Raw genomic sequence first — 27541 nt, forward strand, 5'->3', positions numbered from 1 at the left:
TGATAGGACTAAGGAAAATAGGGTGGTGCTACAATGAGAGCTAGTTATTTGTTTTTGTATGTAAAAATTTCTAGGGAGAAAAGGGGTCAGGAAGAGAATCACTACAGTTCTTAAAATGACCTGATGTTACTGCACAATGTCCAGTAATTAGTTTTTCTATCATTAATAGCTTTTGCACATGTGTAAGTAGGAGTGCCTGTCTTGAAGCTTTTTTGTTTTCTCAGAATATTCAACTTATTAATCATTAGGACTTAACTAAGATTATAAAAATCACTGGCAGAAAGTTGCTTTTATTTAGGGAATATGTCATTTTAGAATTAAAAGTCATAGATTTATCATTAATAATACTCTGATGTCATATCAGCTTCAGTCAGTTCTCCTGTTTTTGAAATTTGACACTCCTTAGAAGGATGGAAAAGCATTTGAGAAACCTGTCTTTTTCTTAAATTTCAGATTTGAATTTCAGAACAGCAGGTTTTAAAAGCTTTGACGTATTAATTCTGAATTTGTTTGCAGAAAATAAGATGTTTCTTAATTTCCTCAAAGTAGTAGCTTTCTTTTGTATTATGTATCAAAATAGTTTTACTGTAGAAATGTGAGGATTGGCTGCACATGATGGGAAAAACAAAGAGGAGTGGGAAAGGAAAAAGGCAGGATAACTTTTAAATGAGACAATCTTAAATATTCAGACACATCGAAATATTATTGGAAACAGACTTTTGGACCAATCTCCTTTTGCAACCACACATATGCTTTTCCATCATCCTCATATTTTAGGAGTGTGGGTGGAAAATAAAACGTATTAGGCTTAAATGCAAAGAATAGGCCTGTATCTTTATCACATTTTTTATACTAACCTATGTCCTCCACAGTGAGAGGTGGGTTTTTTTTGTGGATTTTATTTTTTATTTGGTTGGGGTTTTGGGATTTTTTTGTGGAGGGGGGGTCGCTTGTTGGGAAGGGGAGTGAGGTTTTTTGCTGTTTGCGGTTTTTGTGTTCTTGTTTTTTGGTTGTTTGGGGTTTTTTTTATTTTTTATAAAAACAGTGTGGCAGTTAGGTACACTTCAAAAACATGGGGAAGATTATTTTGTATTAAGTGTCTGCTTTAAAAGATACCACTTTACATAAAATCTCATGTATATTGGCTGTGGGAAACGATTCAAGTCTGTTGTATGGCTTTGTTATTTATGGCAAAAGTTCTACTTACTATTGCTTTTTTTAATAATTGAAGCAGTTCTACTATCTTTAGGTCCAATTCAGAATTAAACCCTAAAAATACTGGAACCAACAAAAGTGGTTTATAATGAGGCATATTTTGGCACCTGTTATTTCTTTTAAGTTAGCTGTGATATTTAGTCAAATACTTTACTGGGATTTTTTTTTTTTTCAGGATGGAAAGAAGAAGTTTGACAAGGAAAGTGAGAAATATTATTCCATCTTAGAGAAGCACTTAAATTTGTCAGCCAAGAAGAAAGAATCTCATTTGCAAGATGTAAGAACTGAACACACTTACCTAATTTCACATTTGCATAGAAATCATGATAACAAACTAGTGTTTTTCAAGACATACTGTATTTTATTAATGTGAACTTGTGATGGTTTATGGTAGTTATGCTTGTCTTCACTATAAATTCTTGACTAGAATAAGACCCAAATAAGAGTTAAATATTGGAACAAAGCAATATTAAATGTTTGCAACTTTATGTATTTCAAGTACAGCTAATGTTTATTGGTTGCAACAATGGAATTATACTAGTATAATAAAAGTTGGAGTTTTTTATGTGAAATGTTAGAAAGACAATTAATTAATTGCTTTTAGGTTTTTTATTTAATATATTAACTGATGAAATTGCGCTTCTAATTCACATAAATTCTAATCCAGAAGAGTGAACTGAGATCACTTTACTGATGCTTCTTTTTTATTCTTTTTCCTCTTTTTCATCTTACTCTGAGATTGTGGCACCTGAAATTGCCCTAAAATTGTATCTAGAACTTCAGATTTGAAGAGTCTGTATGGCTGATTCTTTACTGTTTAAAAAAAAAAAAAAAAAAAGCAAACATTAAGATTTCTAGTTTTACATGAGGATTCCAGGGCTTTTCAGTGTGCTGGTGGAAATGAATATGACTTGTCTTTGAAGCAAATTACAATAAACCCAACAATATGATATCAATAACACTTTGGGAATTGTGCCAAAAGTTTTAAAATCATTTTGATGGGATTGCTGTTGTCATTGTGGCTCTTAAATTATTTGAGTTATTTTGCAGATAGAATTTTCACCAAAGGTGTGACCATCACTCAATCACGTTGTAGGATTTTTTTTCATATTTACCAATAATAAACATTCAAATAAATATTTTTATATTATAATTCAAATAAAATAAGGCTTAGAAATCAAGACTTTCTAATAATGCTTGAATTGCTGTTGCTGTTTTTATAATAATCAGCCTAGATAAGACATTAGTTATGTAGGGTTGGTTAATTGTTCCACTTGTATGTCAGAGCTTTCACTTTTTCCAAATATCTTATGTATTGATGAAGATACAATTCTGTTAGAGCTAAGCCCCAGCTTAAAAAAAAGAAATTCTTACCAAATTGTGGAAAAGCAAACTTAAACATTAATTTGTTCTAGAATACAAGCAAAATAAAATAAATAAAATATTTTGCTCTTGAGGCATGAGAATAATTACAGTCTAAAAGCAGCAACTGAAGTGCAAAGTAACAACTGTGAATCTAATAAACTATGGTAGAATAACAATGGATTTGGCTCACATCTATAAACTAATGGAAAACCAGAATAATTTTTTCCAGTGTGTCCTTAAGTGACATATCTGGATTTAAAATCTTGTAACTGAGGCTGAGGTTTTCTGATTTCTAGATGCCTCCCTTGTAAAGGATGAAAGGCATAACTTGGCATTTCTGTCTTCCCCAATTTTCTATAGCTGTAGATGTGCTGAATCAGCAACACAGACCCACCATAAGTAGAATAGCAAATCAGTACCAAAATTGTTAACCTGGGAGACTCTTGGCCTGTGTCTGTATTGTAACTAAAAGGAGGCCAAGCTGCATTCCTGACTGAAATCCAAGATAGCTGTTGACTTGCATCCCGAGTGGTTTGGGTGAGTCCCATTTACAGCCTGTATGTCCAGGATGGAGTGTGCTGGAGCAGCCCACAGCAGAGCAGGGCACGGGCAAAGAGCCAAGCAGTGCTGGCAGCTGGGGCTTTGGTGCCCAGGGCAGGAGCTGGGATGTCCATGCCTCAAGCCAACGTCATGCATTCAGGGAGGTGGAAATAGCATTTGTTGACTGCTACGTTGGTAAAACAAGGTATCCTTGAATTGATGAGATTTCTTGATACCTCATCACATTATGTGGGTTAAAGAGTAATGGGATAAGCAAAGATCTTGTACTCTGTTGGGTTCCTTTACATATCTCACGTAAGTGCAGTTGAAACTACCTAAATTAGGCATCTGAAGTTTGATGGTTGAAACATATTCTATAGAGAGTAGTTTGCATATATTCACCTAACTGAGATATCTTGGATATTTTAATACCCTGCAAGACTGCTGGTGTAGTTTACACAGGTGTTTGGCTTTTTTCCTTTAGCATCAAAAAGAAACTTCATAGTAGCATCTTTTCACTGCCTACAGGAGCCTACAGTAGAGGAGAAAATGGGCAGAATTGAGTGATGTGAGAAATCTAATAAACTTCTGATTTCATTTCTCTGAAATCTGTTCCAGAATCAATCTCTAAGCTTTTGTGAAGTTCTGGTATTATTATTGAGGTGATAGCCTACATCAACGAAAATACTACTCACTATAACTATATATCATAAAAATAGAGATTCAAAATCATGTCCATCAGATCTCTTTATTTTTTATATGCAGTTTGAAATCACAGAAAAACATGGAAATATTTTCAGCTTTTGAAACTTTAAGATCAAAGTGATTCTTACAAATCTGAATCCTTTGGTGTCAACACAAATTCATAGACTTCTACAGAATATCTATTTGGGGAATTCTGAGTTAGTCCCTGTTCACTGGTGGTGATTATGGCCTTAAAACATATTTGAGATGGCACTTGGTTGTTGTCATTACAACTGCAACCTGCTTAAATGCTGTTCAATGTAGGGATGGATTTATTTAATTAGGTGTTCAAATACTTTTTCTGAGGCAAAGCCTCAGAAATTTCTAAAATTTCTAAATCTATTCTAAATTTTTAAACAATTTCTAAAACTATTTTTCATTATTTACATGCAGTTATATGAGAGAGCTGAGGTCTGTTTCAAGTGCTTATTGATGGCATTTGTGTGAGCAAGGCATTGCTGGAACAGGTCCCACAGTGGTGGCAACTGCTTCTGTTCAGCTGTCTTTGTGATACACTATTTTTGTGAAATAAAACTATGAACAGACTATCAGGAAAAATAGTAACCAAACATACGATATGAATGGTGAATGGCAGAGTTAATTTTGAGGTACAGCACTTCATTATTGGAATTTTGAGTGCTTGATTTCAGCTTCATATTATTAGTTTACTGATTTATATATTTTTTAATAAACATGGGAAGGAAATGCTGGTGCTGAATGATTTGAAGTGTATCTTTGAGGCCTGTGTGTTGAAGTAATGTTAGAACATTGGGCTAGGGAGGTGGATCAATATTGTTAAGAGCCTGTACAGCCAAATCACAATAGGAGCTTGTCCTTGAGTAGAGAAGCAATCTTAATTATATATGGTGCTATTGATGGCCAAATCCTGCCTGAAGGAAAACACTGACTTTTTGCTTTTGTACTGTTAAAAGTACAAAATCTATTTTATGATGTGTTTGCTGGTTTGTAGTTTGTTGTCAAGGGAAGACAATATCAAACTTTCCCAATTTCCCAGCATTTGTTATTTTTAATGCCAGAATTACTGGAGAATGTACAGAAGTATCCTTCTACATTTTAACTAGCACACATCAAAAATAAGTAATCTTATTCATGTTGTTAATCTGTGATAATGTTTTGACCAAAGAGCAAAATCTAACTAATACAGCCCAAAAGGGATTTGCTTGAGAAAATTATTTGTTACAAAGAAGGGTGAATTAAAATGGAATCTGCATGTCTTCTTTAAACATTATCTACGTGCTACACTGCTTGTCTGTTAGTTCTCTCTCCTGTGGCTTGTTTAAATTGAGGATAAAAGCCTATTACTCTTTATCAGCTGATAAGAGTTAATTCTTGAGCTATTTAGGCAGAAAAACACTGTTCTGATAGTGGATCTCCATGTTGGGTGGTATTAGTCAGGCATTTCTGACAAGTATTGCCTTGTAGTTCTGTCGCTTGAAAATTAAAACTTAAAATATATTTGATTTATGAGGTTAAGGACTTAAATATGTTTACATTCCAAGAACATATGACTCATACTATAAAATAATAAGTTGCAAGATGTCGTTGCTAAAGACAGCCTATTTAAGAAAGAAAATATGTTTTTGGGAAGGTATTTGAACCTGAGAAATAGATATAATTTCAGTGCATAAGATTCTTAAATATTTCAATAGAAATCATTATCTTTTTGTCCCTCCTTGATACCTATGCTGCTCCTATTTTCTTTTCTAAACTTTCATATACCAGGTACCTGCTGCCACCTTTCTTTTCCTCCAGGCTCTCCTGAATTAGAATATTAAAGAGCAAAAACAAAGAAGAAACCAAAAAAGAGCAAGTAAAAGGCATAGGCTGAAAGGTGTAATGTTAACTTCTTAAACTTATATTTAGGTTTTTTAAGTAGGTATTCTAATTTTCAGAAAGAAACCTGAACTCTATGAAACTTTTAAAGTAATCTTATAGAAGATCTGCTTGTTAGTGACATAACCTGGTTTTAAAGCAATAAGAGGCTAAACTAATGTTGTCTGTATTTAATTTTGTCTTTTAGGCAGATACACAGATTGACAGAGAACATCAGAACTTTTATGAAGCATCATTAGAATATGTTTTTAAAATCCAAGAAGTACAAGAGAAAAAGAAATTTGAATTTGTAGAACCTGTAAGTTTTATGTTTTATTTTCTGAATTTAAAATATCAAATTTTTTGCTCCCTTTTTAAGTTTTGGATGCAAGTTCTTTGTATATAGACAGACATTAAGATCTTGGCTTGGGCACTTTCCATGTTTATTGAAGGATTATGTAAGAGTTTAGTATCTACTGTGAAGTGAAATGTCTGAGGACTTGAAGTGTGTGTAACATTTTAATGGGACATCATGTAATGTTGTGTCTGTGCAACACATAATCGATATGAATATGAATAATGGCTTAAATTTTGAGCCAGGTTTTTAGAGTTAAGTATTTTGCATAGGCAGTATACATAGATGTTATTCTGAGTTACACATGAACTAAAGTGAAAAATCAATTTTTCAGTAGGATAGGTAAGTTTATCTTTTTTGTTGGTGGAGTCATTTGCCTTTGGTTTGCTTTGCACACAAAGGAAAGCATATGTTGACATGCCACTAAAGAGTAAGATAAAGTTGTGCCACAATGTCCATGTTTATGTCTGGGATTTCCTTCTGGACTGCGTTTCCATGCCCTACCCCTAACTCTCTTCTGTGTCAGTCAGCACCAAAAGCAGCTTATATAATAAGCTAATATCTAGCATATTTCTGTGGCCTAGTAGCCGTGTTATTGCTGTTGATGTCGCAGAGACAGGCCTAGCTTGCCAGTTCCCTGATGTAGTTAGTACCTCTAACCCTTGGCAGAGAGTTTCCAGTGCCATGTGTCCCTTCTCATTAAGCACACAGAGCACAGCAGAGCGCTGGTTGTCAAAGAGGAACATGACAAGTGTAACTTTCCCTCCACACCATCTCCCAGCTCCCTTGTAACTACTGAAGCAGCACTCTTGACTGTGAAATGGGTTGAATTACATCTCTAACACCCCGTGTCACCAAGAAGAGCTTCTCAGTTGCCTTCCTTCCATGAGATGACAGCATATTGTATTGTGAATGTTTGACATTGATGCAAACTAATGAACCTGGATTCAGCAAGCAGTACTTACAGAAATCCTATCTTTATGGCATACAGCTGCCAAATCTTAGAGGCTAAAACTTTGCTCGGATTCCTAAATAAGAACATTTTTCTACCTGTCACAGATTAATCCAGAGTGTCTCTCTCTGTCTCCTTCTGCAAAACTCACATCCTGGAAAAACCTAGCAATCTTGACCTAACTCTGACCCTAGTATAGAAGGCTTTATGCTCCTTTAATGTAATAGAAACTTTCTGTATTGAAAAGACCTTGTACATTGGAAAATATTGTGCACATGGTTAAAATAGGTAAAATTTACTTTTAAGTGTATCCATTTCCATACTGTCTCAGATCAGTAGGCATTCCAACCCAGTATGACACTCTATGTTCCCAGGGAAGGTGCAGGAAATACTCTGGTGACTGAGTAATGATAGGCCTTGCAGTTAGTTACTTCTGACTTTGGGTGTGAATTTATTTATAATTAATCTGGATATACATGGAGCTTAAATTATAAGATCATTTATAAAATTTTGAATCTTCAAAACTCTTAATTTTTGTTTGTAGTCTGTTGCATACAGCATGCTGAAATTAGAGCATTCACTAAAACCCATAAGGCAAAATATGCCTTGTATGAAAAAGTAAATTAAAATACAAATCAGCAATAGCATGAGATTTAAAATAAACCAAACTAAACAAATCAAAACCCCCAAATACTTTAAAATAGGCTTTCTAAAATTCATGTTTATGTAAGTATGGAAGTATGTGTGTACATTCCTAGATGAAAGGTTGAGATAAGGACAAAGCCTAACACTTTAAAATCTGATATCAAAAGAATTGTCATATTATTATTTTTCCTCTGTGTGCTGTATGATAGTGCACATGGTAGAAGATGCCTGGTGGTGTGTCTATATGGACACATTCCTCCTCTGGAGCTCTGATGGTTGTGGGTCATTCTAGTGTATGTGCTGCCTGTGCTTCTGATTTATCAGCACAGTGTCACGTCTTCACATAATTCTCAGTCTGACATCTTGCTAGCAGACTCACTGAAGGAAAGTTTAACAAAATAAAACTGTTAGTGCAGTGAAGGAGGAAACTGTGATGCCCATGCAAAAGAAGGATAAGTTTGTGGCATGGGAATAGAACTTGAAAAGTAAATGATCTGTTGAATATCCTTTCAAGACCTTCAGTTTTTCTATGCCAAAGGATAAAGAAAATCTGAGCACCAGAGTAGGAGACCTAACAAAAATTGCCAGGTGGGTTAGCGCTAGGAGAGTGGAAGTCAGTAACAGCTGGGTGTGTTCTCTCCTGGAGGAGACTCAGGAAAGATTTTAAGGTACAGATGGTAATGACTCATACAGTGAGTAGAAGAGTATAATATTTAGAGTAGACTTTTGCATCTGCTTCTCAGGCCCTGGGTTTCTCTTTGTTCTCTGCATCTTGATCAAAGTGGTTGCTAATGTGCACTAGTGTGAGTAACTGACATATTCCTATTCACAGGTCTTGATTTTTTCTGAAAGAAAACCCTCAGGTGTTTGTACCAATAATGAATTTAAACTTTTTCTAAAGGACAAATTAGTGTTCAGATTTACAGCTGGATAAACAATAAAGCAAAATAAGTTACAGTAATCCGTCTTCCTAACTTTTCTCTTATGATCCTGAAGAAGCTAGTCCAAGCCAGCAGTGCTTTCTGACAGTGTTATGCTTGCTAAAATAATGCAAACACTTTCCTAAACTTCTGCTTTGTCCTTTGGTGATGCCAGGACTTCCTTGTCCTGTATAAGTCAGGGCACAGAGTTCATAAGCAGTAAACTATCTGAAATGTGAGGGGTGGTCGATTAAATGTTTATTTAAAGACAAGAAAAAAAGAACAGCCAGCTGAAAAACTCTGCCTGTAATTGCATGCATTTCCATGAGACTTCACATTGGACATTAAATTTGAATTTCCCTTTCTTGCATTTTCTACATTATTAACTATGTTCACTTTAATCTGAAGAATAAGTGCTATCCTCTTATAAATAAAATGAAAACAAGGAGACAGGGACTTCTGGCTGATGTGCTGCAGGCCAAAGGTTAAATTCCTCCCCTATCCGAAACCTAAGTACAGTCTTCTTCCTGTGAGAATGAAACGACCAGGCAGTCTTGAGGTCAGCAGCTCTACATAAAAATAAATAAAGCCTCAAGAAGTAGTTGGATTTTGTTTCGGGTTCTGTGTTGAAATCCTTATAGCTCTGGTGTTCGGAGTAGTTCTGTATTATGGAGATCAGACCTCAGTCTTTACTGATGTGACTGATTAATAATAAGACACTTATTAAAATGAAAAATTGTTGATATGAAAGCATCAGGCATTATTTGTGAAATAAACTACCTCTTTATGTGTGAATACGACTTCAAAATACATTCTGAAAATTTTCTTTGAAAGGAAAAGGTGCTGATTTTCTATTCTTGTTTTTATTTTTTTTGTTCTATTTAATACTTATTTCTTTAAAATTTTGAGCCTGCCTTTAGCAGCAGTGCTACTTCTGATGCCAGCGAAAAGAAAACCCAACTATAAGCTTAAGCCTAGGGCAAAAGACTTTTGCTTTTAAATCTCTTCCATACAATGCTGCGGCTGTACCTCTTCTAATGGAAGTGATTCTGGACATGCCTTAGTAGCACAGGCCCATTGGGCACAGGGCATTTTCTGATTCCTGTTTTTCCACTGCTAGAGACATGTACATTGAAGTGAATACCATCCTCAGTGTCACATATCAGCATAGAGCTTAAATACGCTGATCTAGGACTTGCATAATACTTTTTTTTAATTCCTGTTTTTCTGAGTGCTCAGAGGGTATTTAACCAGGAAAGCCTCAAGGCCAGATCCTCTGCAATGCACAACTGCCAGAATACCTGAGAAGTACTCTAACTGAAATGAATTCAGATTTTTCTCATTTGTTTGGGGTTTTTTTGGTTGGGTTTTTTTGGGGGTTTTTTTTTGTTTTTTGGTTTTTTTTCTGCTGCTGTTGTATTTTTGCTTTCTGATAAATTCAGCTTTGCTGCCATCTTGTGTTAAAGAATTCCCTTGGTATTTTTCAGTGTACTCTGTAAAAACGTTTTGTATGATGTAAAATGTTTTTCTTCAAGCATTGAAGATGAAATTTTTAAAGTTTATTCTCCTGAAATGCTCTTCAAACCGATCTTTAAAAGTCAGGCATAAGCTGACATAGTGAAACTTTGTCCCACTAGTTCTTTATTGTAATTTTGGTGTGCGTTGGTGTGGTGATCTGGCTGCAGTTTTGCTGAGTGTTACTCCTGCACTGTGTCATCAGCTGAAAGGGGTGGGTGTAGCAGCAGGCTCCTGCTTGCAGATTGTGTTAATCCACACATTCTGTAGACTGGACCAAGTCAAAGTAAGCACAGGAGTAGCTGTGCTGCAGGATCTGAAGGAGCTGTAGTTGGGGACACTGATGAGTAACTGAATCTAGAGTGTGAGAACTGGCTTCACATAACTGCAGCCAAAGCAGAGCTTTAGTTATAACTTGCATATTTTGTACTTTATTCATAGCAAGGAAGATTAATTTACTTTCTTTTCCTTTAAGTAGTTATTTACATAATTACAGAATTAGAATTATAGTCTAGAATTACAGAAAATTATAGAACTCTTTCTGTCTGTTTGCAATGTTGGAGGTTTTCAAGATGAACTGTTGTATTTGGACCTTCCTCAGAAACACTTGAATAATTAGTTGAATAATAATAATAATTTCAGGGTCTGGTCCTCAGCTGAGGTATTGATTTCAGCTGGACAGATGAATCATGTTAAGCTGAGATTGATTTATACAAGATGTGGAGCCATCCACTTGAGACTGCATTGCCTTCATTGTTTGATGATGGAATATGGTTCAGGAATTCACATCCACTATAGAGACCCCCACAATAACTTGCTTTTATGTCCAAGGATCTTCTCAGTTCTTCTAGCTCTTTGACTGACTTACTGGGCAGCTGTGGGCCTGCACCATCTCTGCCTGAGGGTTTCATCTGATCCAGCAATACCAGTAAAAACCAAGGACAGAGTCCTTCTCCCAGCCCTACCTTGTATTTGTGCCCGCACTGACGGTCTGCTCACCTCCAACTGCTTTAACTTACTGGTGCAGCAAAAGAGCAGGCAGGTAAACAGGCTCTTGTAGTCTCACAGAGTGATGGGAGAGAGGAGGCAGAACAATTTAGCTACAATTCTTCAAATAGGCTGAGAGTAAATTTTTAAAAAATATAAGCATAGTATAAAAACACTATTCCACTTACAGTAATCTATGGTACTGGTAACACAAAGCAAGCACATCAAATATGAACGATGGCATTTTTGTTGCCTGAGTCTAGACTATTTCAGTAGTCAATGAAGAGAGATAAATGTTTCCATTGGATCATTCATCCCATGCTAAGAAAGAAGTCTGAAAAACAGAAAATAATTATGCTCTGGAATACCTGTGGTTCTTTACTGTGTCAGAAGACAGCCTGGACAGCCAGTTACTTAGCCCAGATGATAGTGGTGTAATATAGTAAGGCAAATAATGTTTATTGTTAAAACTTCTGTTATTGTAAATCTAACTTAATTTCCCTTTTTTTGTTGTTTTCTTTCCTTTTTTTGTAGACTAGGTTATATATGCAAATAAAGCAGTCCATGATAAGAAATTAAATGCTTGAAATAATAAATTTAAGAGCAGATAGGGTGACTTACAACAATGTCAAAACACTTCTAAAATTTAAAGCAGAATAAGTTAGAAGGCTTTTAAGAGATGTCAGGAATGCATTAATTCAAGAGCTAAAATCTAGTTGCATCTTTTACTACTTGGATATTATTAAAGCAAACTTCAGAAGGATTTTTCAACTGGATGTATGCAGACTACAGTGGTTCTGTTGGAGTCAATCACAGACATACCAGATAGAGTTTGTATTTTGTACAGAGGAGGAAGAAATAGTCTGGGTTTCTTGTGTTGTGCTAACTTATCCAAAACATATTTCTAGAGTCTCATTTGTGGAAAATAGGTCATAGCCCAAGCAAATAGAAAGTGAAGAAAGTGAAAAAATATTTTGAAGAAAAAACACTTTAACTCTGAAATTTTAAACTTGGAAAATGCACACCAGCAAAGACTCCAGCTGAAATACTGGATAAAATGAGTAGGACAATGAATTAAATTATTATGTAAATTACAACTGACACAAATGACATAAAAGCTGGTGTAACATTTCTCTTTCTTAAGGTCTCCTCACAGGTTCTTTCACAGCAAAACTTTGCTTTTGAGTGTAAAAGCACAGAATGTTCCAGGAGTTAAAAATGTATAATGCTTCTCAATTTTACCTTTTCAGCTCTTGGCCTTTCTTCAAGGATTATTTACATTTTACCATGAAGGTTATGAACTGGCTCAGGAGTTTGCACCATACAAGCAGCAACTGCAGTTCAATTTGCAGAATGTAAGGATTATTTGTATTTACATAATTTAATTTTTTTAATTTGCTAGTTAGGAAACACAGTGGTCCAGATAGATTTAAACTTGTATAAAAGCTTTCTTGAGAATGAGGCCTGTCTTCTGGAGTAAGTGGAGATACCAAAGATGCTCCAGCTGGTACACTTTGTCCTGCTCTCTACTGACTTCCCACTGTATATAAAACATATTAAGTCATTCTCTGGCTGTTCTCTATACTGTTAAAGACCTTCCTCCATGGTGAGCAGCTTTCATGAGCATTAAGTTTTACCAGAAGAGAGAATCTCTTTTTTGTGTAGAGAGTTACACTCAATTGAGCAGATGGATCTTTGCTGTAGATTGGTCTGCATTTGGTAGTCAGAGCCATATAAGATCTCATTTTGGGCACAAACTACCCAAAAAAATTCATAGCTGTCAGAGATACCTGTAATGCATTTAATCAACATACTTTTCTACTCATCATAACTGCTCTCTACAGGTGTATGTTTGTTTCACTGTGTAATTCAGATATTATATTTCCAAGGATATACAAATAAGTAGGTACAAAATACCTATACACACTTAGCTTATAAAGCAAAGCTTACACACTTTGCTTTTACAACATGTCAGTATTGGAGAAGCCCCACATATTTCCTGACAACTAACATCAAAGTCCAGAACAAAATTTTTACAAAATTCTATTTCATTGTTTCAAGAAAAGAGGCACATCCATCAAATTTTTGTAACTCCATCTTCCCTTTTACATCTCTTCTCCATATATATAGATCCCATTCTAAATGCTGCATTAGGAAATAAAGCTAAACTTACTGCATTATTAACCTTTTCCTTTTGGATCAAAATGCAAATGGTGTGGGCCTGTAGAGCATCCCAACCGCTTGTCCTTGCAAATTTTATGTCCTCTATGTTGTTTGCTACTAAGACACTTTCAGATAAAGACACAAGGGGTCAGTGTTGTTGCACAGCAGTTTCTCTGAAAGAGTGAAAAATCTGCTTCAGTCCAGAGACTTATTATTATTACTTATTACTTATTTTAATATGGCAAATTCTGAGAGAAGCATGAGCTCACAGCACAGACCAAAACTGGCATTGTAGGTAATCATATGTTCCTTCTGTGCATGTCTCTATAGAAGGAAAATTATTAAAGCAATTTTTTTCAATTTCAGTGTTAATTTTAAAAAGTTAAATTTAATGTTTTCTAAATATTATATCAGGAAACCTTGATGTCATAAATGGATTACAAAGGTAGAGGGGGAAGTGAAGTTAGGTAGAAGGATCAATGTATTATTATATTTTTTTAAGTTATATATCAGAAAACAGTGGGGATTAGTACATCATTCACTTGTGTTACACAGCAGTATAAATTCTGGCTCCAGATCTAGATCCACAGCTTCACACAGCCAGCTGGGTTCTCTATGTACTTGTCATTCAGAGCATCACGCAAAATCAGATTGAAGTTAAATCATTTATGTAGGTAAAGACAAACTGAAGACAGGGGGAAGTACATTCAACCTGTCTGTAGCTGTCGAAAGTGCTCCTCTCCATTGCATTGTGTATTCAGATCTTGAAAAATAGTTGACCTAAACTGCTTTTTCTGTTCTTCAAAATGTCCTACAGATTAGAGCAGGAGTAGTAACAGCTGTAGAAAAGTAGTAGCAGACCAACAGCTCTTAACAGGTCACCATGTTCTAACATGACCTGTTGTCACTTTAACTGCCTCAGCTGGCCTATGGCATACTTTGTGTGTCCATTTGGCTTTGGTTTCTGTGATTTGATTCAAAGACCTTGCTGCTTATAAGTAGCAATTGAAAACTTAATAGATGGAGACAAGCTCTTAAAGTGGTGACATTCCTTCAATGACACGTCCTTCTTGAAGGTCTTAAAATGAGCTCTCTTAAATTTGGTCTGAACTGATACTTCTTCTGAAATATGTAATCTGAAAAGTTTAGATTTGAATTTTACCTCCTTCTCTAATAAGAGTGCTTGTCTTCAAGACAAGCTATGTTTTCCTTATATTTGCATGCCTAAATTGAATTTTTCGTTACTTTGTTATTCCTAAGCTTCTAGCAGTGAAGAGTATTATTCTTTATCGCATTTTTTTCCTTTTCCCCCCTTTTATGTCTCTGGTGGTTTTATTGGTCTCCAATACAGTCTCCTTGGCAATATTTGTAATTAGTTGTTCATCATTATTTTAGTACTTGCTTGAGATAACGTGGGGTTTTGTTTGTTTCCTTTTCTGGGTATTAGACTCGGAATAACTTTGAAAGCACAAGGCAGGAAGTGGAGAGACTCATGCAGAGAATGAAATCAGCCAACCAAGATTACAGGCCACCAAGTCAATGGACAATGGAAGGCTATCTCTACGTGCAGGAGAAACGTAAGTGCAACAAGGAAGGTCCGTGCTGTTGTTTGCCCCAGTGGTTGTCTGGTGGCAAGTTCTGCTCTGATTAGCTGCCCTGCACCTTTCTGCAAATTCCCAGCACTCTGCTTTGGCTCCCTTCTGTGTCCTGTACTTCCCCTACCTGAACAGGACCTTTAGTTCAGCCTGCAGGAGCACCTTGTACCAGAGACCTCCGCTGACCCAGCCATCTTAAATGAACATGTGTTTAATGGAAATCAAAGATGTAAGAAAAGGTCATCTAAGTACCATCTTACATAGTTAACCACAGCCAGTTTAATCCTCCCTAGCAAGTTTTTAAGATCACAGTCTATTTTTTAATTGATTTATGCTCATAAAAGAAATCTGTGTTAAGTGGAAATTACACTGAGCCTTACTAATGGGGGAGGGAGAAAAGGAGTGAAGCACCAGGCACATGCTGTGCTTCATTAAATAGTGAGAGGCCAGCTTGACATCTTACTGAAAAGAAATTTTTATTCTGGAGTAACAGGGTCTGTAATCACTGTGTGGTGGGAAGGGTGCTAGTTGTATAATTCCTTGTGTAAGTTTTCTTGCCTACAACCCTTATCCTATAGGTTCTTGTTTAATTCTGAGCAACTGGGTTAAATGTTTGCTATTCTTGAGAATAAAATAATAAATATTAATATTAATAACATGCTAATAATATATTAATAATTATATTAATACCATTAATAGTATTATTGATATAATGATATTAATTTATATTTGTATATAATATTACTGATATGCATGGTGGTAAATGCAGGGGTTTTTTTAAAAATGGCACTAGGCCATAAATTGTTTTCTTGCACATGGATGGCCAAGAGTAACAAGCTTAAAGTTACAACACAGGTGTCTGGCTACTATTTTCTAAAAAAAGGTGACTTCTTAACTCATCTAAAACTGCTTTGAGAGTGCTCATCCATCTTATAATATGCTGAAAGAGATAATGAATTGCCATTACAGGAAAGATTGATTCTGAATAATTACAGATTTTGTTATGCCAAGTGAAAATAACTTATATAGGAGCAGAACAGCTAACTTCTGAGGGTACGTAACCATTTGAATTTTCAATTCATGATTTCCAGAACACAGATGATAGGAGAGTTTTCTCAAAGTCGGCTTAACAGACTGTATAAATTTCCACAGCTATGTTTCTGGATTGACAGACATCCAACTTACTTGACTGATTCAGTCCCTCATATAATCACCACCTTTGTGGGTACATGAAAAAAGCAAAACCTTTGTATCTGTAATAAGCAGATACAAAGATAAACAGAAAAATACTAGGGATAATTTTCAACATTTTTATTCAGTTCTTCACATTTTAAGAAAACCCCAAACACAAACCCATTAAAATTCTTTTTTTTTTAAAGAATTTTATTCTAAAAGAATTCTTTATTCTAGAATTCTTTATTCTTTATTCTAGAATTTTATTCTAAAAAATTTTATTTCTTTTTGTCTTGGTACTAGACAGGACAGGGTTGATTTTTGCAGTAGGCAGGAGTTAGGCATGACAGTCCTTACTCAATGCCACCTCATCATTTCCTGGGACAGGGGAAGGGATCCTTTCTGGGTCCCGAATGTGGCAGAGGGAGAGCTCAGGTATTGTCAGGTGTCTCCATGTGGTGAGCACTCATGTGTGAAGCATTTGTCTCTTATACAAGCTGCTATTAATATTGTTGCTGCTACTGTTCATTTTCTTATTTCATTGCTGTCTCCAGTAAGTTGTTCTTATGTCAACCCTTGATCTTTACCCTTTTTTCCTCCAATTCTTCTCTCTATCCCACCACAGGGGAGAGAGGGGAAGGATGGGGGAAGGAATGAGCAGTGCATGGCTTGGAGTGTTTCGCTAGGAACACTAAATTGAGGAATACCATTTCTTAACCATAACATATTTTAAAAATAATTAATGTTTCGTTTTTCTACTCCAATTCCAACTCTAATAGTGGTAAAATGACAATTACTTTTGATACTATCTCTCTGTTCTAGGACCTCTTGGATTTACATGGGTAAAACATTACTGCACTTACGACAAAGGAACAAAAACTTTTACAATGAGTATAGCTGAAACAAAATCTGGTGGAAAAGTGGTGAGTTACATGTACATGAACACATTCATGAGCTGTATATTCCATCTTTTTTATTAAGCATTTAAGAACTGCTTAAAGAACAAAATGCAAACAGATAAAGCTGTGGATGTATCATATAGCATGGATAAATGCTTAAGTAATATTTCTTTTAAAACATATTTAAGCCACATACTAAATAACTTCTCTAATGTGGTTGTTGTAAATGCATATGAAATTTATCACTTTTGCACAGAATCATAGAGTGGATGAGGTTTGGAAGGAGGCTCTGGAGATCTCTAATATTAACTCAATTCAGGGTCAACCAGAACAGGTTGGTGAGGTCTGTGTTCAGTCAGATTTTAGATGTCTCCAAGGATGGAGCCCTCTATGAGCAACCTGTTCCAGTGTTTGACCACCATAAAAAACTGCTCCTAAAGTTCAAATGGAATTACTTGTATTTGAGTTTGTGCCCATCATCTCTTGCCCTTCCACTGGGTACCACTGTGAAGAACCTGACATAGTCTACTTAACCTTCCCATGAGGTATTTGTAGATCAGTCACTGGTGTGATCCCTCTTCTCCACACCAAACAGCTCTCTCAGCTTCTCTTCATATGACAGATCACAGGATCATCAAGATTGGAGGAGACCTTGAAGGTCATCTAGTCCAACCATCAATGTAGCCCTGCCATAATCACCTCTAAACCATATCCCCAAGTGTCACATCCAGGCTCTTCTTGTACACTTTCAGAGATGGGGATTCTGCTTGGTTAACTTATTTCAATGCCTAGCCACTCTTCCAGTAAAATTTTATTTTTAATATCTAATCTGAACCTCCCGTCACAACTAAAGGCTTCTCCCTCAGGTTCTTTCACTTAAGACATTGCAGAAGAGACTGACCCTCACCTCACTAAAGCCTCCTTTCAGGTGGTTGTGCTCCAGGTCCTTAATCACCGAGGTAGCCTTTAGCTGGATTTGTTCTAGCACATCACTGCCTCTCTTGTACCAGAGAGCCCAGCCCTGGGCACAGCATTTCAGTGCTGAATGGAGGGTGAGGATCTCTTTCCTCCACCTGCAGGCAGTACCCTGCCTAATGCATCCCAGAAGGCTGGTAGCCTTCTTTGCAGCAAAATCACATTGCTGGCTCATGGTCATCTTGTTACCCACCAGAACCTGAAATTCCTTTACTGCCAAGCTGCTCTCCATCCTGTCAGCTTCATCCTGTCCCGGTGCCTGGGTTTATTTCTGTTCATGCTGAACAGTATTGACCCCAGGGACATACCACTAGTGCCTGGCTGCAGCTGGACTTCTGTTTTGAGTTCAGCAGTTCAGGCAGTGTTCAGTCCACCTCACCACTTCACCCATATTTCACCTATACTTGTCTGTCAGGATGTAGTAGGATAGTTGACAGTGTGGCTAAAGTTGAGATAAACAATATTCATTGTTCTTCCATCATACACTGAGCCATCCAACATATTGTAGAGGTCTATCAGGTTCATCCTATGTGATTTCTTCTTTATTAAATTCATGCTGACTGCTTTCAGTCACCTTTCTGCCCTTAATGTATTTGGAAATGTTTTCCATGAGTATTCACTTCATCACCTTCCCAGAGATAAAGGTGGTGCAGACTGTTCTCCATGAGATGTGAGGTCTGAAGTTGCATCAGGGGAGGGAGGTATTACAGAAAATTTCTGCACCAAAAGGGTTGTCAAGCATTGGAACAATCTGCCAGTTGAGTCACCAGCCCTGGAAGTATTTAAAAGGTGTGTGGATGCTTTAGTTGTGACCTTTTCCAACCTGAATGTTTCTGTGATTCTATGTCATTCTCCTTGCCCTTTTTAAAGATAGGAGTGACATTTGCTTCCAGACATTCCTCAGAATCCCCAGTTGTGTCAGCCTTGCCAACATTATAACGAAGTCTCGTGATCATGTTCATGAACTGGGAGTTAGTCAGCTTCATTCTTCAGAAAACTTTTTATCTGCATGTGAGAGTTGGTAGAATTATATGATTTTCATCCTAACATACATGTAATCAAGTTATATATATACAGGTGTTTGTAAGATTTGAATTTAGGGAATTTTCTGAAATATAATGGTTGAGTAAAAAATATAATGCAAAATTATTAAAGGTAGTCTTATATACATAAAAATATTGCATGTATTCTTTAATAATTTTAATCCCTGTATTAAGACATGTTCTTTGGACTGTTCATGCTATTAAATTTAAGATGAAGCCAAGTTGTATAAGAGTACTGCCTGTGCTAATTCCATTTTGTTTTGTAGAATGGCCTTGTCACAAGCTCACCAGAAATGTTCAAGCTAAAATCTTGCATCAGAAGAAAGACAGATTCAATTGACAAACGTTTCTGTTTCGATATTGAAGTATTTGAGAGGTTTGTTTCCGTTGTGCTAACAATTTGAAAATAATTGCAACCAATAGATAATTACTCCAGTACTAAGAACACGTGTTTGCCAGTATATTTGTATACAAACTAGGCTTTCAAGACTTAGTACTTCTTTGTTAAAACCTGATTTTCTAATTGAATTCACTACACAGCATATGTGCTGTCTTTAGTGCATGATGTTTGCATGCAGATACAGCATGGATTCCTGTGGGACTTGCAGCAAAACTGACTATCCCCTTTTAGAAACAGATCATAAATATTTTTATAAATATTTTATAAATACTTGTTAATAAGAATATTCTGTACAAATCTCTATTACTTTCAGAAATGTAATACTTTCTTTTCTTGAAAATTACATCTACAGTTTTTTTTTCCACTTACTCCTGGATATTATAATTATATTAGATACATGAGAATAGATTTCCTGTATTTAAGACACAGGTACACAGTACTTTGGATAAGTATTTTTTCCCAATCCTGGGAATAAAGAGAAATACTGAATTAATTTTTGTGTTAAAATATGTTAAATAGACTCACTTTGGTAGTTGTTTTCTTAAAAAATGTTTCATGACTTTCAGCCAACTTTTAAAAAACAGATGTGTTTTATACTTAGCTCAAAATTATTCTGTTATATCAGAAGCTGTCAACTTTCTCTAACTTCTGTCTGTCTTTTATATATTCACATCACTATTCATGTGGATTCTGACTTTGGATACTGTTTGAGAAAAATAGTAACTTCAGAGAATGTGTGTGTTTTTGACAGACCTGGAATCATCACACTACAAGCTTTTTCAGAATCCAACCGAAAACTTTGGCTTGAAGCTATGGATGGAAAGGAGCCAGTAAGGATATTTTTTAATTTTCATTTTACAGTTTTCTGGATCACATATTACAGAAAAGAAGCTAGTATATGTTTCAGATACTTTGTTCAATACCAGAAAATAGAATTCTTTTCTTTTTTTTGTGAGACACTAATGCAAGTACATAGCGAAGGTAACTACAAAGTAGAAAAGTAGATCTACTGATTTAAGCCTACATTTATGTATATCATTATTTTATATTAGGGTATGTAAAGCAATAATATTTTAAGTAATACAGTAGCATATATTGTAATAGGATTCATAGTTCAGGTAACATATGTCAAGTGTTTTTTATTACAATGGTAGAGAACAACCATCTTTTAGGCAGTTTTGTGGAGTAAGCAATTAGTACCATCTCAAAAGGTATTGCAGAGAGCAGAAACACGTATTGAAGGCTCCTGAGAGACAGGCTTGTCTGAGTTTTCTTCCCACTATTTGCATGCTCTTAAAGTAGTCACTGAATGATGTCAGACCTGTATCTGATAGGAAAAGAATGGCTGATCAGTTTTATGAACTCAGTGAGTGCTTTTACATGCTTCTTGTTTGCCTGAACCAGTATAACTACCTGTTTTGAAATTTAACCCATTTGGACTCAGTAAATCTGATTTCTAATGCATTAGTTGCATTATGGTAGCACAGAGATGTTAACCCATGTATGTTCTGGAGCAGTAAATGTCAAGAGATCATGAAAGGCAAGGCTGGTATTTCCCTAGCAGCAATCTAGTACATAGCATGTTGCAGCTACTCACAAACCTGTAAATAAAGCATTTAAAGCACAAACATTGTCCAATTGCATTGTTGTTGTTTTGTTTTCTTTTTTACAGATCTACACACTGCCAGCCATTATTAGCAAGAAGGAAGAAAGTAAGCTCTTTATGTTGAGTTGTCATATCTTGCTGGATTTCTGTCATGTTACAGTTTCTTGATATAAGTGTGGGAGAAAGAGATTATTTTATATTTTATTTATATTGCTGTGAAATAACTTTGTTGGATATCTAAACATTCCATGACACAACTTCAGGCAATTTCCTCTTGTCCTTTTGCTTGTTACTTAAGAGTCTGACCCTCACCTGGCTCCCCCTCCTTCCAGGCAGCTGCAGAGTGATGGATCCCCCCTGAGCCTCCTTTTCTCCAGGCTGAACACCCCCAGCTCCCTCAGCTGCTCCTCACAGCACTTGTGCTCCAGACCCTTCCCCAGCTCCGTGTCCCTTCTCTGGACACGCTCCAGCCCCTCAGTGTCTTTCTGGCAGTGAGGGGCCAGAGCTGAGCACAGCATTGGAGCTGTGGCCTCAGCAGTGCCCAGGGCAGGGGGACAATCCCTGCCCTGCTCCTGCTGCCACACCACTGCTGGCCCAGGCCAGGGTGCCACTGGCCTTCTTGGACACCTGGGCACACCCTGGATCATGTTCAGCTGCTGCTTGCCAGCACCCCCAGATCCTTTTCTGCCAGGCAGCTTTCCAGGCACTGCCCCCAGCCTGTAGTGCTGCAGGGGGTTGCTGTGACCCAGGTGCAGGACTGGGCACTTGGCCTTGGTCCATCACATCTGTTTAGTTTTAGGTGTATGTTAGGTGTATGTTCAGGTGTATATACACCTATTAGATATAACTTGAGTAAAAAAAATAGTGTATTTAAAGGTACTAGGAGATTTGCGTTCATAATTGTATTAACACTGCCTTAACACATTTGTTATTTTCATATTATATTAACAAAAATATGTAAAAATTCTTTAAATTACTTATCTCAGAGAAAGAGATTTGTAAAATTTGGACATGCATCTTCATTGGAGGTATATTTGAGAGGCTGAAATTCTCAGTTTTAAGCCTCTATATCTATTTTTTTGCATGATGGTGTTTATTTTAATGTTTAAAAATATGCTCATTTAAGATCTTTATTTAGGTAGTTAGAGCAGTGAGTATTGAAGATGCAACATTAATGAGAAATGCCTTTACTTGAAACAAGATGGCTAATTAAACTCAGTAGCAAGGATTGTTCTCTTACGTTACCATTTTATGAGTGATTACGGGCATATGCAAGGAACAAAAAATATTGTTGCATTAAAAGTAATAAATATATTCCAGTCATAATGTATTTCCCTGACTCTTAAAAGCATTTTGCTCAGCAGCTTTCAACTGTATCTTTAGAGAGGCTTCTGACTCCTGAGAAAGACAAATTTCTAATGATATAGAATGACTACAAAGTTGGGTTGTGAAGGCTAATGGTGTACCTACAAAGACCTTATTATAGAACAAGTATTATAATGTTATGGATAACCTTGTATTAACCCTCCTTGACTAGTGTGTGAATGTAGCTAAACAGAAGATCTTGTATATTGATTTTTTTATAGTGTTCTTAAATGAAGCGGGTTTCAACTTCGTGAGGAAATGTATTCATGCTGTAGAAACAAGAGGTATGTATTAAACCACAAATAAGGTATTAGATTGTTGTGACTTTTTTTCTATAATCTAGCTTTTTTTAATTCTACGTGTTTTACATTTGTGCTTTGAAGTGTGTCTATTATTTGGCTTGGATTTTTCATTTTTTGTGTGCTTTACATTCCTAATTGTTGTCTTCAGTTCCAACAATAATTCTTAACATATCATTTAAGTGACAATTTTAAACTTTTTCTGTAATTTCTTGTTGATCACACTGCTTAATATACAATTGCACACATCTTTAGTCTTTCATTTGTGTGTACTGATTTGTACTCACTTTCTTGTGATAAAGCTATAGGGAGTCTCAGCTCCCAACTTTGGTTTCAGGTGTGAAATCTGAATACCCGAAAGTGACATCAACATTCTCTGCTGTTACATCTGATTTTTTGCAAAGTTTACTGCTATCATGTTATTCACTAATGTTGGACATTGTTGGGGTTTTTTTAATGTTTAGCAATATTTAATGTTTAGCCACGCTCATTTTTGTTAGTGGGAATGTAAAAATAGAAGTAGTAATCACTCTGCTGATGAGGTGGTATCTAACAACTCAGAGTAAGTTTTAAATGGAGAGTTATGGCTGTATCATCTCCTATAAAATGAGGGCTCTCAGTGTGCATATCTCTTCTAATCCATATGTGGTCACTCTGTGCAACTTTGAGCTCAACTTAAAATTCAGCTTCTCAGCTGGCAATGTTATCATTGTTGAGTCACTGCTGACTCAGACTTGCATTATTTTCTGGGGCAGAGAGGGTAAAAGAGGGCTTCAAAACAAAATACCTAGGTTATCTAAGTGAGATCAGATTGAGGAATGTTTTCAAAGGAAAAGTAGACGATTTTTAAATGTTAAGGCTTGAAGTGGGGAGAATGGAAAACATTTAAACCCTGCTGATTTTAAAAGGCAGTTAACATTAATAAAATAGTTCTGACTGAATTAATCAAATACTGTATTCTGAATGTCACTCTTTAAACATTATTTGTTTATCTGTGCTATTTAAAAGGCCTGGAAATTTTAACTGACAACATTAATTGTCAATGGATGTGTTACTACAGTATACAGTATATCTTTTTGTTTCCATAGAATTGTCAATCACGTCTTGTTTGAAAGGGATGATGATCTAAGCAAACGTAGATGCATTGTAATTCCACTAACATTCAGGCAATATAAGCTTGCTGATGTGTAATGTGTTTTAAGACTGCTTTTGGGTCTTATTTTTTTTCTTTTCCTAGCCATCACCTTGTTGTTTGCTAATCTGGGTCATTTCTATACAGAAGGGTTCTGTTAATGTAAAATTATGCTTAGGGTGTATTATGATATGGACTCAGTGGAATGGATTTGTTAATATCCCACAAGAGATTGCAGTAGGATAAAGCAGTACTTAAGAATGTCATGGTACAGTTTTCCACAAGTATATCTAGATGTTTTGAGAACATACACCAAGAATGCATCAGCATATATTGAAATAACCATATTTTCCTTATTTTAGTTATTTTCATTTGCTTGTTTTCCCAATGTAGGTATTACAATCCTGGGGCTGTACAGAATAGGTGGTGTAAATTCCAAGGTGCAAAAGCTGATGAATACCATATTTTGTAAGTATCTGAAGTGAACTTTTGTCAGTGTGCAGTGTGTGTGCTGTGGCCCCTTTTGCCTTAACTGCAGTGCTCAGAAGAGTGTGTCATAATATTCACAATTTTGTATATACACTTACTGTCATTAAATTGAGTTTGTACTCTTAAAGTTAATTATTCATCTGTAATTTATTGTGTGCATTAGAATTCACTTCTGCATGTTACACATGAGCAAATTACTAATAAAAATACTTTCCTCTTCTAGCTTGAAAGTTCTATTTATTGATATATATTTGGCTTGTTCCACAAGTTCTCCAAAACTTAGTTTCATGACAGATTATGGCTCACTTTAATAGACACTTGGTCCTGTCTTTCACTTTTCTTGCTAATTGATCTCTCTGATGCTTGTGTTTGCATGTCTAAGATAAATGAATTAGTAATTCTCTGTGGACTTGGGTTTACTTAACACTTTGATACAGTGCATAAAGTTATTGTTTATGGTTACTAACTATGAGCACTGACTTTATTTTTTATTAATAATTTGTCAAAGATGACAATATTTAAATTTATCAGGTTGGTGATTAGTCAAGCTAATAAATAATTAGTTGAGCTAAATTGACTGATCTAGTAGATTCTGTTTTGCTACTTTTCTAGCTATTGTGTTACTCAAACTGTAACAAAATCCTATTTCAAATTTCTACCAGCCCCTAAATCGCCTCCTGATATGGATATTGATATGGAAATTTGGGACAATAAAACAATAACAAGTGGACTAAAAAACTACCTCAGGTAAGTGTGATCCCACACAGTTCCAGTATTCCTTTTCTGGCCCATTAATCTTTGGCTTGTTAATATCATGTAACATTTTTTATATCTATTGCTATGGCAATAAATGAGTATTTTATTATCCTGCTTAATATTCCTGTGATTATGTATAATAATACACACTTTCAATCTTTTTAAGATAATCCTCTCTTACACAGCCCTAAATTCAATTAACTGCAAGGTTTTATTTAATTTTTTTATGATAACCACAAAGCATGTTGTGCTCTGTCTTCTCTTTGTAAATCCCTTAAGCTGTGTACCATAAAATTTCATTATATTATGGTTGAATGAAAATCCCAGTGAAAGCATAGGTTTTTGTCTTATGCTTCTATTATCTTCACAAAAAAAATATCCCTTCTGTCATTTTTACTGATAAGATACAGAATATTCAGAAATTATGGTACTTCTGAGATATCTCTTTTTGATCTCAATATATAATGTTCAATAGAGACATAATTAAAAGTATCCAACGCAGACAGTGGGTGTTCTATGCCTTCTACAAATCTAGATTTCCTCAACAAGTCACCTGACAAAGAGCAGCATCAGAAATCCATATCAATCTGGAAAACATACCTATGATTTATAGCAGGATGCTCATGTACATTTCATTGAAAAGACTGGCTTTGGTTGAAGAAATTTATAATACATCTTCAGAAGCACAAGTCGTAGCTACTATGTTTGTGAAATTAGGACATGAGGGAGCAAGCAGTAGCTTGTCTTTGTGTCTGTAAGGCAACTCTCAGTCTGCCTTTCAGGGGATGACACAAGATCTCTTAGATCAGAATTTTGGTCCCAAATTTCTCATGGTTTTGCCTTTCTTGGGCAAAAAGTTGCTTCTGCAGACCACTGTACCGTGTCTGCAGCTGTATTTATTCCTGTCCTACAATATGGAAGACAGGAAACATTGAGGCTCTGAGCTGAAGTAACATTTTCCTTATTAACTTATATGGTGACACCAGATTTCACTCAAATTGATTTTCAGACAGTGTACATGACTGAGTTGTGCACTACCTGTAATGAGTCATCACTGAATTGGATTTCCTAGGACCAGTAGAACATAGTGCAGATGTTGAGGGCTGTCATAATCACACTCATAAAACTTGGATTTTGAGTTTGTTTTAAATTTAAAATTTGTTTCTTTTACAACCAGGTGTCTTTCAGAACCACTGATGACTTTCAAGCTGCACAAAGATTTCATTGTTGCTGTTAGTAAGTAAAAAGTAAAATGATAAATATGCTTTCATGAAAGTAATATTGTTTCTAACCTCTAATCTCCTCAGTCACTATCTTTACTTTTCTCCTTGCTCTAATATGCAGTGGTCCAGCCCTCAAAACAGAGAAGTCACAGTAAATGAAGCTGTTCAGTGGTTTGTTCTGATCTTTTAAGTGTTTCTGTGTGGCTGCCTTCTGCATGAAGTTTTGAACCCTCATTCAGATGTTTGTTTGTTCTTTTGTTTGTTTTATATAGGCTGATAATTATTTTGTAATATTTGTCCCTCTCATCCAGGGATCTTTATGTTCCTAGCTTGCCTTGGGAATTCAGAAAGGGCAAAAGTGAAGTCCCTTTAACAAATGAAGTGATTGGATACAAAGATAGAAGAGATCATTTTTATAATGACTTCAGTTTAGAATTATAGAAGATATTTCTCCATTTTCTCTTGTCTTGATAAGAAGACACAAAATAAGTTTAGCTATTTTAATCTATATTTCTTAGATTAAATCCTAGACTTTACTGAAGTGACACATCAAGTCAATAATGCCATTAATTTGTTGGTTCCAGTATTGGTAGTAATTGCTTTAGGCAATTTACTTGAAATACAGATTTCACAGTGTAATAAATATAATCAAATTTTCCTCACCATTTGAAAGCTAATTTTGTTTGGCTTCTCTTAATGCATGTTTGTGTTAGCATACAGGCACTGATGCCATTTGTAGTCACTTCTTAGCACATGTTCTGATTTAACAACGATTTGTTTTCTATTTAATAGAGTCAGATGATCAGAACTACAGAGTTGAGGCAGTGCATGCACTTGTGCATAAATTACCAGAGAAGAACAGAGAGATGCTGGACATCCTTATTAAGCACTTGGTCAAGTAATTATTTTTTATTTTTCTCTTCGGTATTATTGTAAGATGTTATTATTTCTGCTTTAAATTTGTCAATGTTGCTTAATCAATTCTCTATGTTGAAACAATGAGACTTGAAATTACATTTGAAACATCTAAAATGCTACTCTCAACTTAACTGGACTAATACTCTCTGTAGAAACAGAATAAAAACATCATAAAGTGTCACCAAGATGGCTAACTATGTTTATAAAATAAACCTAGTCAATGTTTGCATTCATGTTCTTACTTACTACAGGACTTGTAACCAATTAAATTTAAGAAACATCTAACACTATGCCAAGGTTGATGGAAAACACAGGTTTGAATCTGTCTCAAAGTCCTGGACTGTTTCAGGAATTAGATAGATTAGAAAGGAGATAGAATGAGATAAATGATATGCTAATTCCTGTTCAAGTTTGATCTTATTTTTCTCTCTTAC

General features: G+C 35.6%; 1 protein-coding gene across 1 annotated transcript in view; it reads left to right on the forward strand.

The window, feature by feature from the left end:
- Window positions 1-27541, forward strand: part of ARHGAP42 (Rho GTPase activating protein 42) — a 139771-nt gene that overhangs the window by 93649 nt on the left and 18581 nt on the right. Inside the window, 13 exon segments of the mRNA XM_079302274.1 lie at window positions 1391-1492; window positions 5906-6016; window positions 12322-12426; window positions 14682-14811; window positions 16825-16925; window positions 19186-19295; window positions 20071-20149; window positions 20992-21031; window positions 22512-22574; window positions 24115-24189; window positions 24873-24957; window positions 26144-26202; window positions 26982-27087. Of these exon segments, the coding sequence (XP_079158400.1) occupies window positions 1391-1492; window positions 5906-6016; window positions 12322-12426; window positions 14682-14811; window positions 16825-16925; window positions 19186-19295; window positions 20071-20149; window positions 20992-21031; window positions 22512-22574; window positions 24115-24189; window positions 24873-24957; window positions 26144-26202; window positions 26982-27087 (1166 nt within the window).

This window comes from Erithacus rubecula (genome assembly GCF_903797595.1).
Source record: "Erithacus rubecula genome assembly, chromosome: 1".
NCBI lineage: Eukaryota > Metazoa > Chordata > Aves > Passeriformes > Muscicapidae > Erithacus > Erithacus rubecula.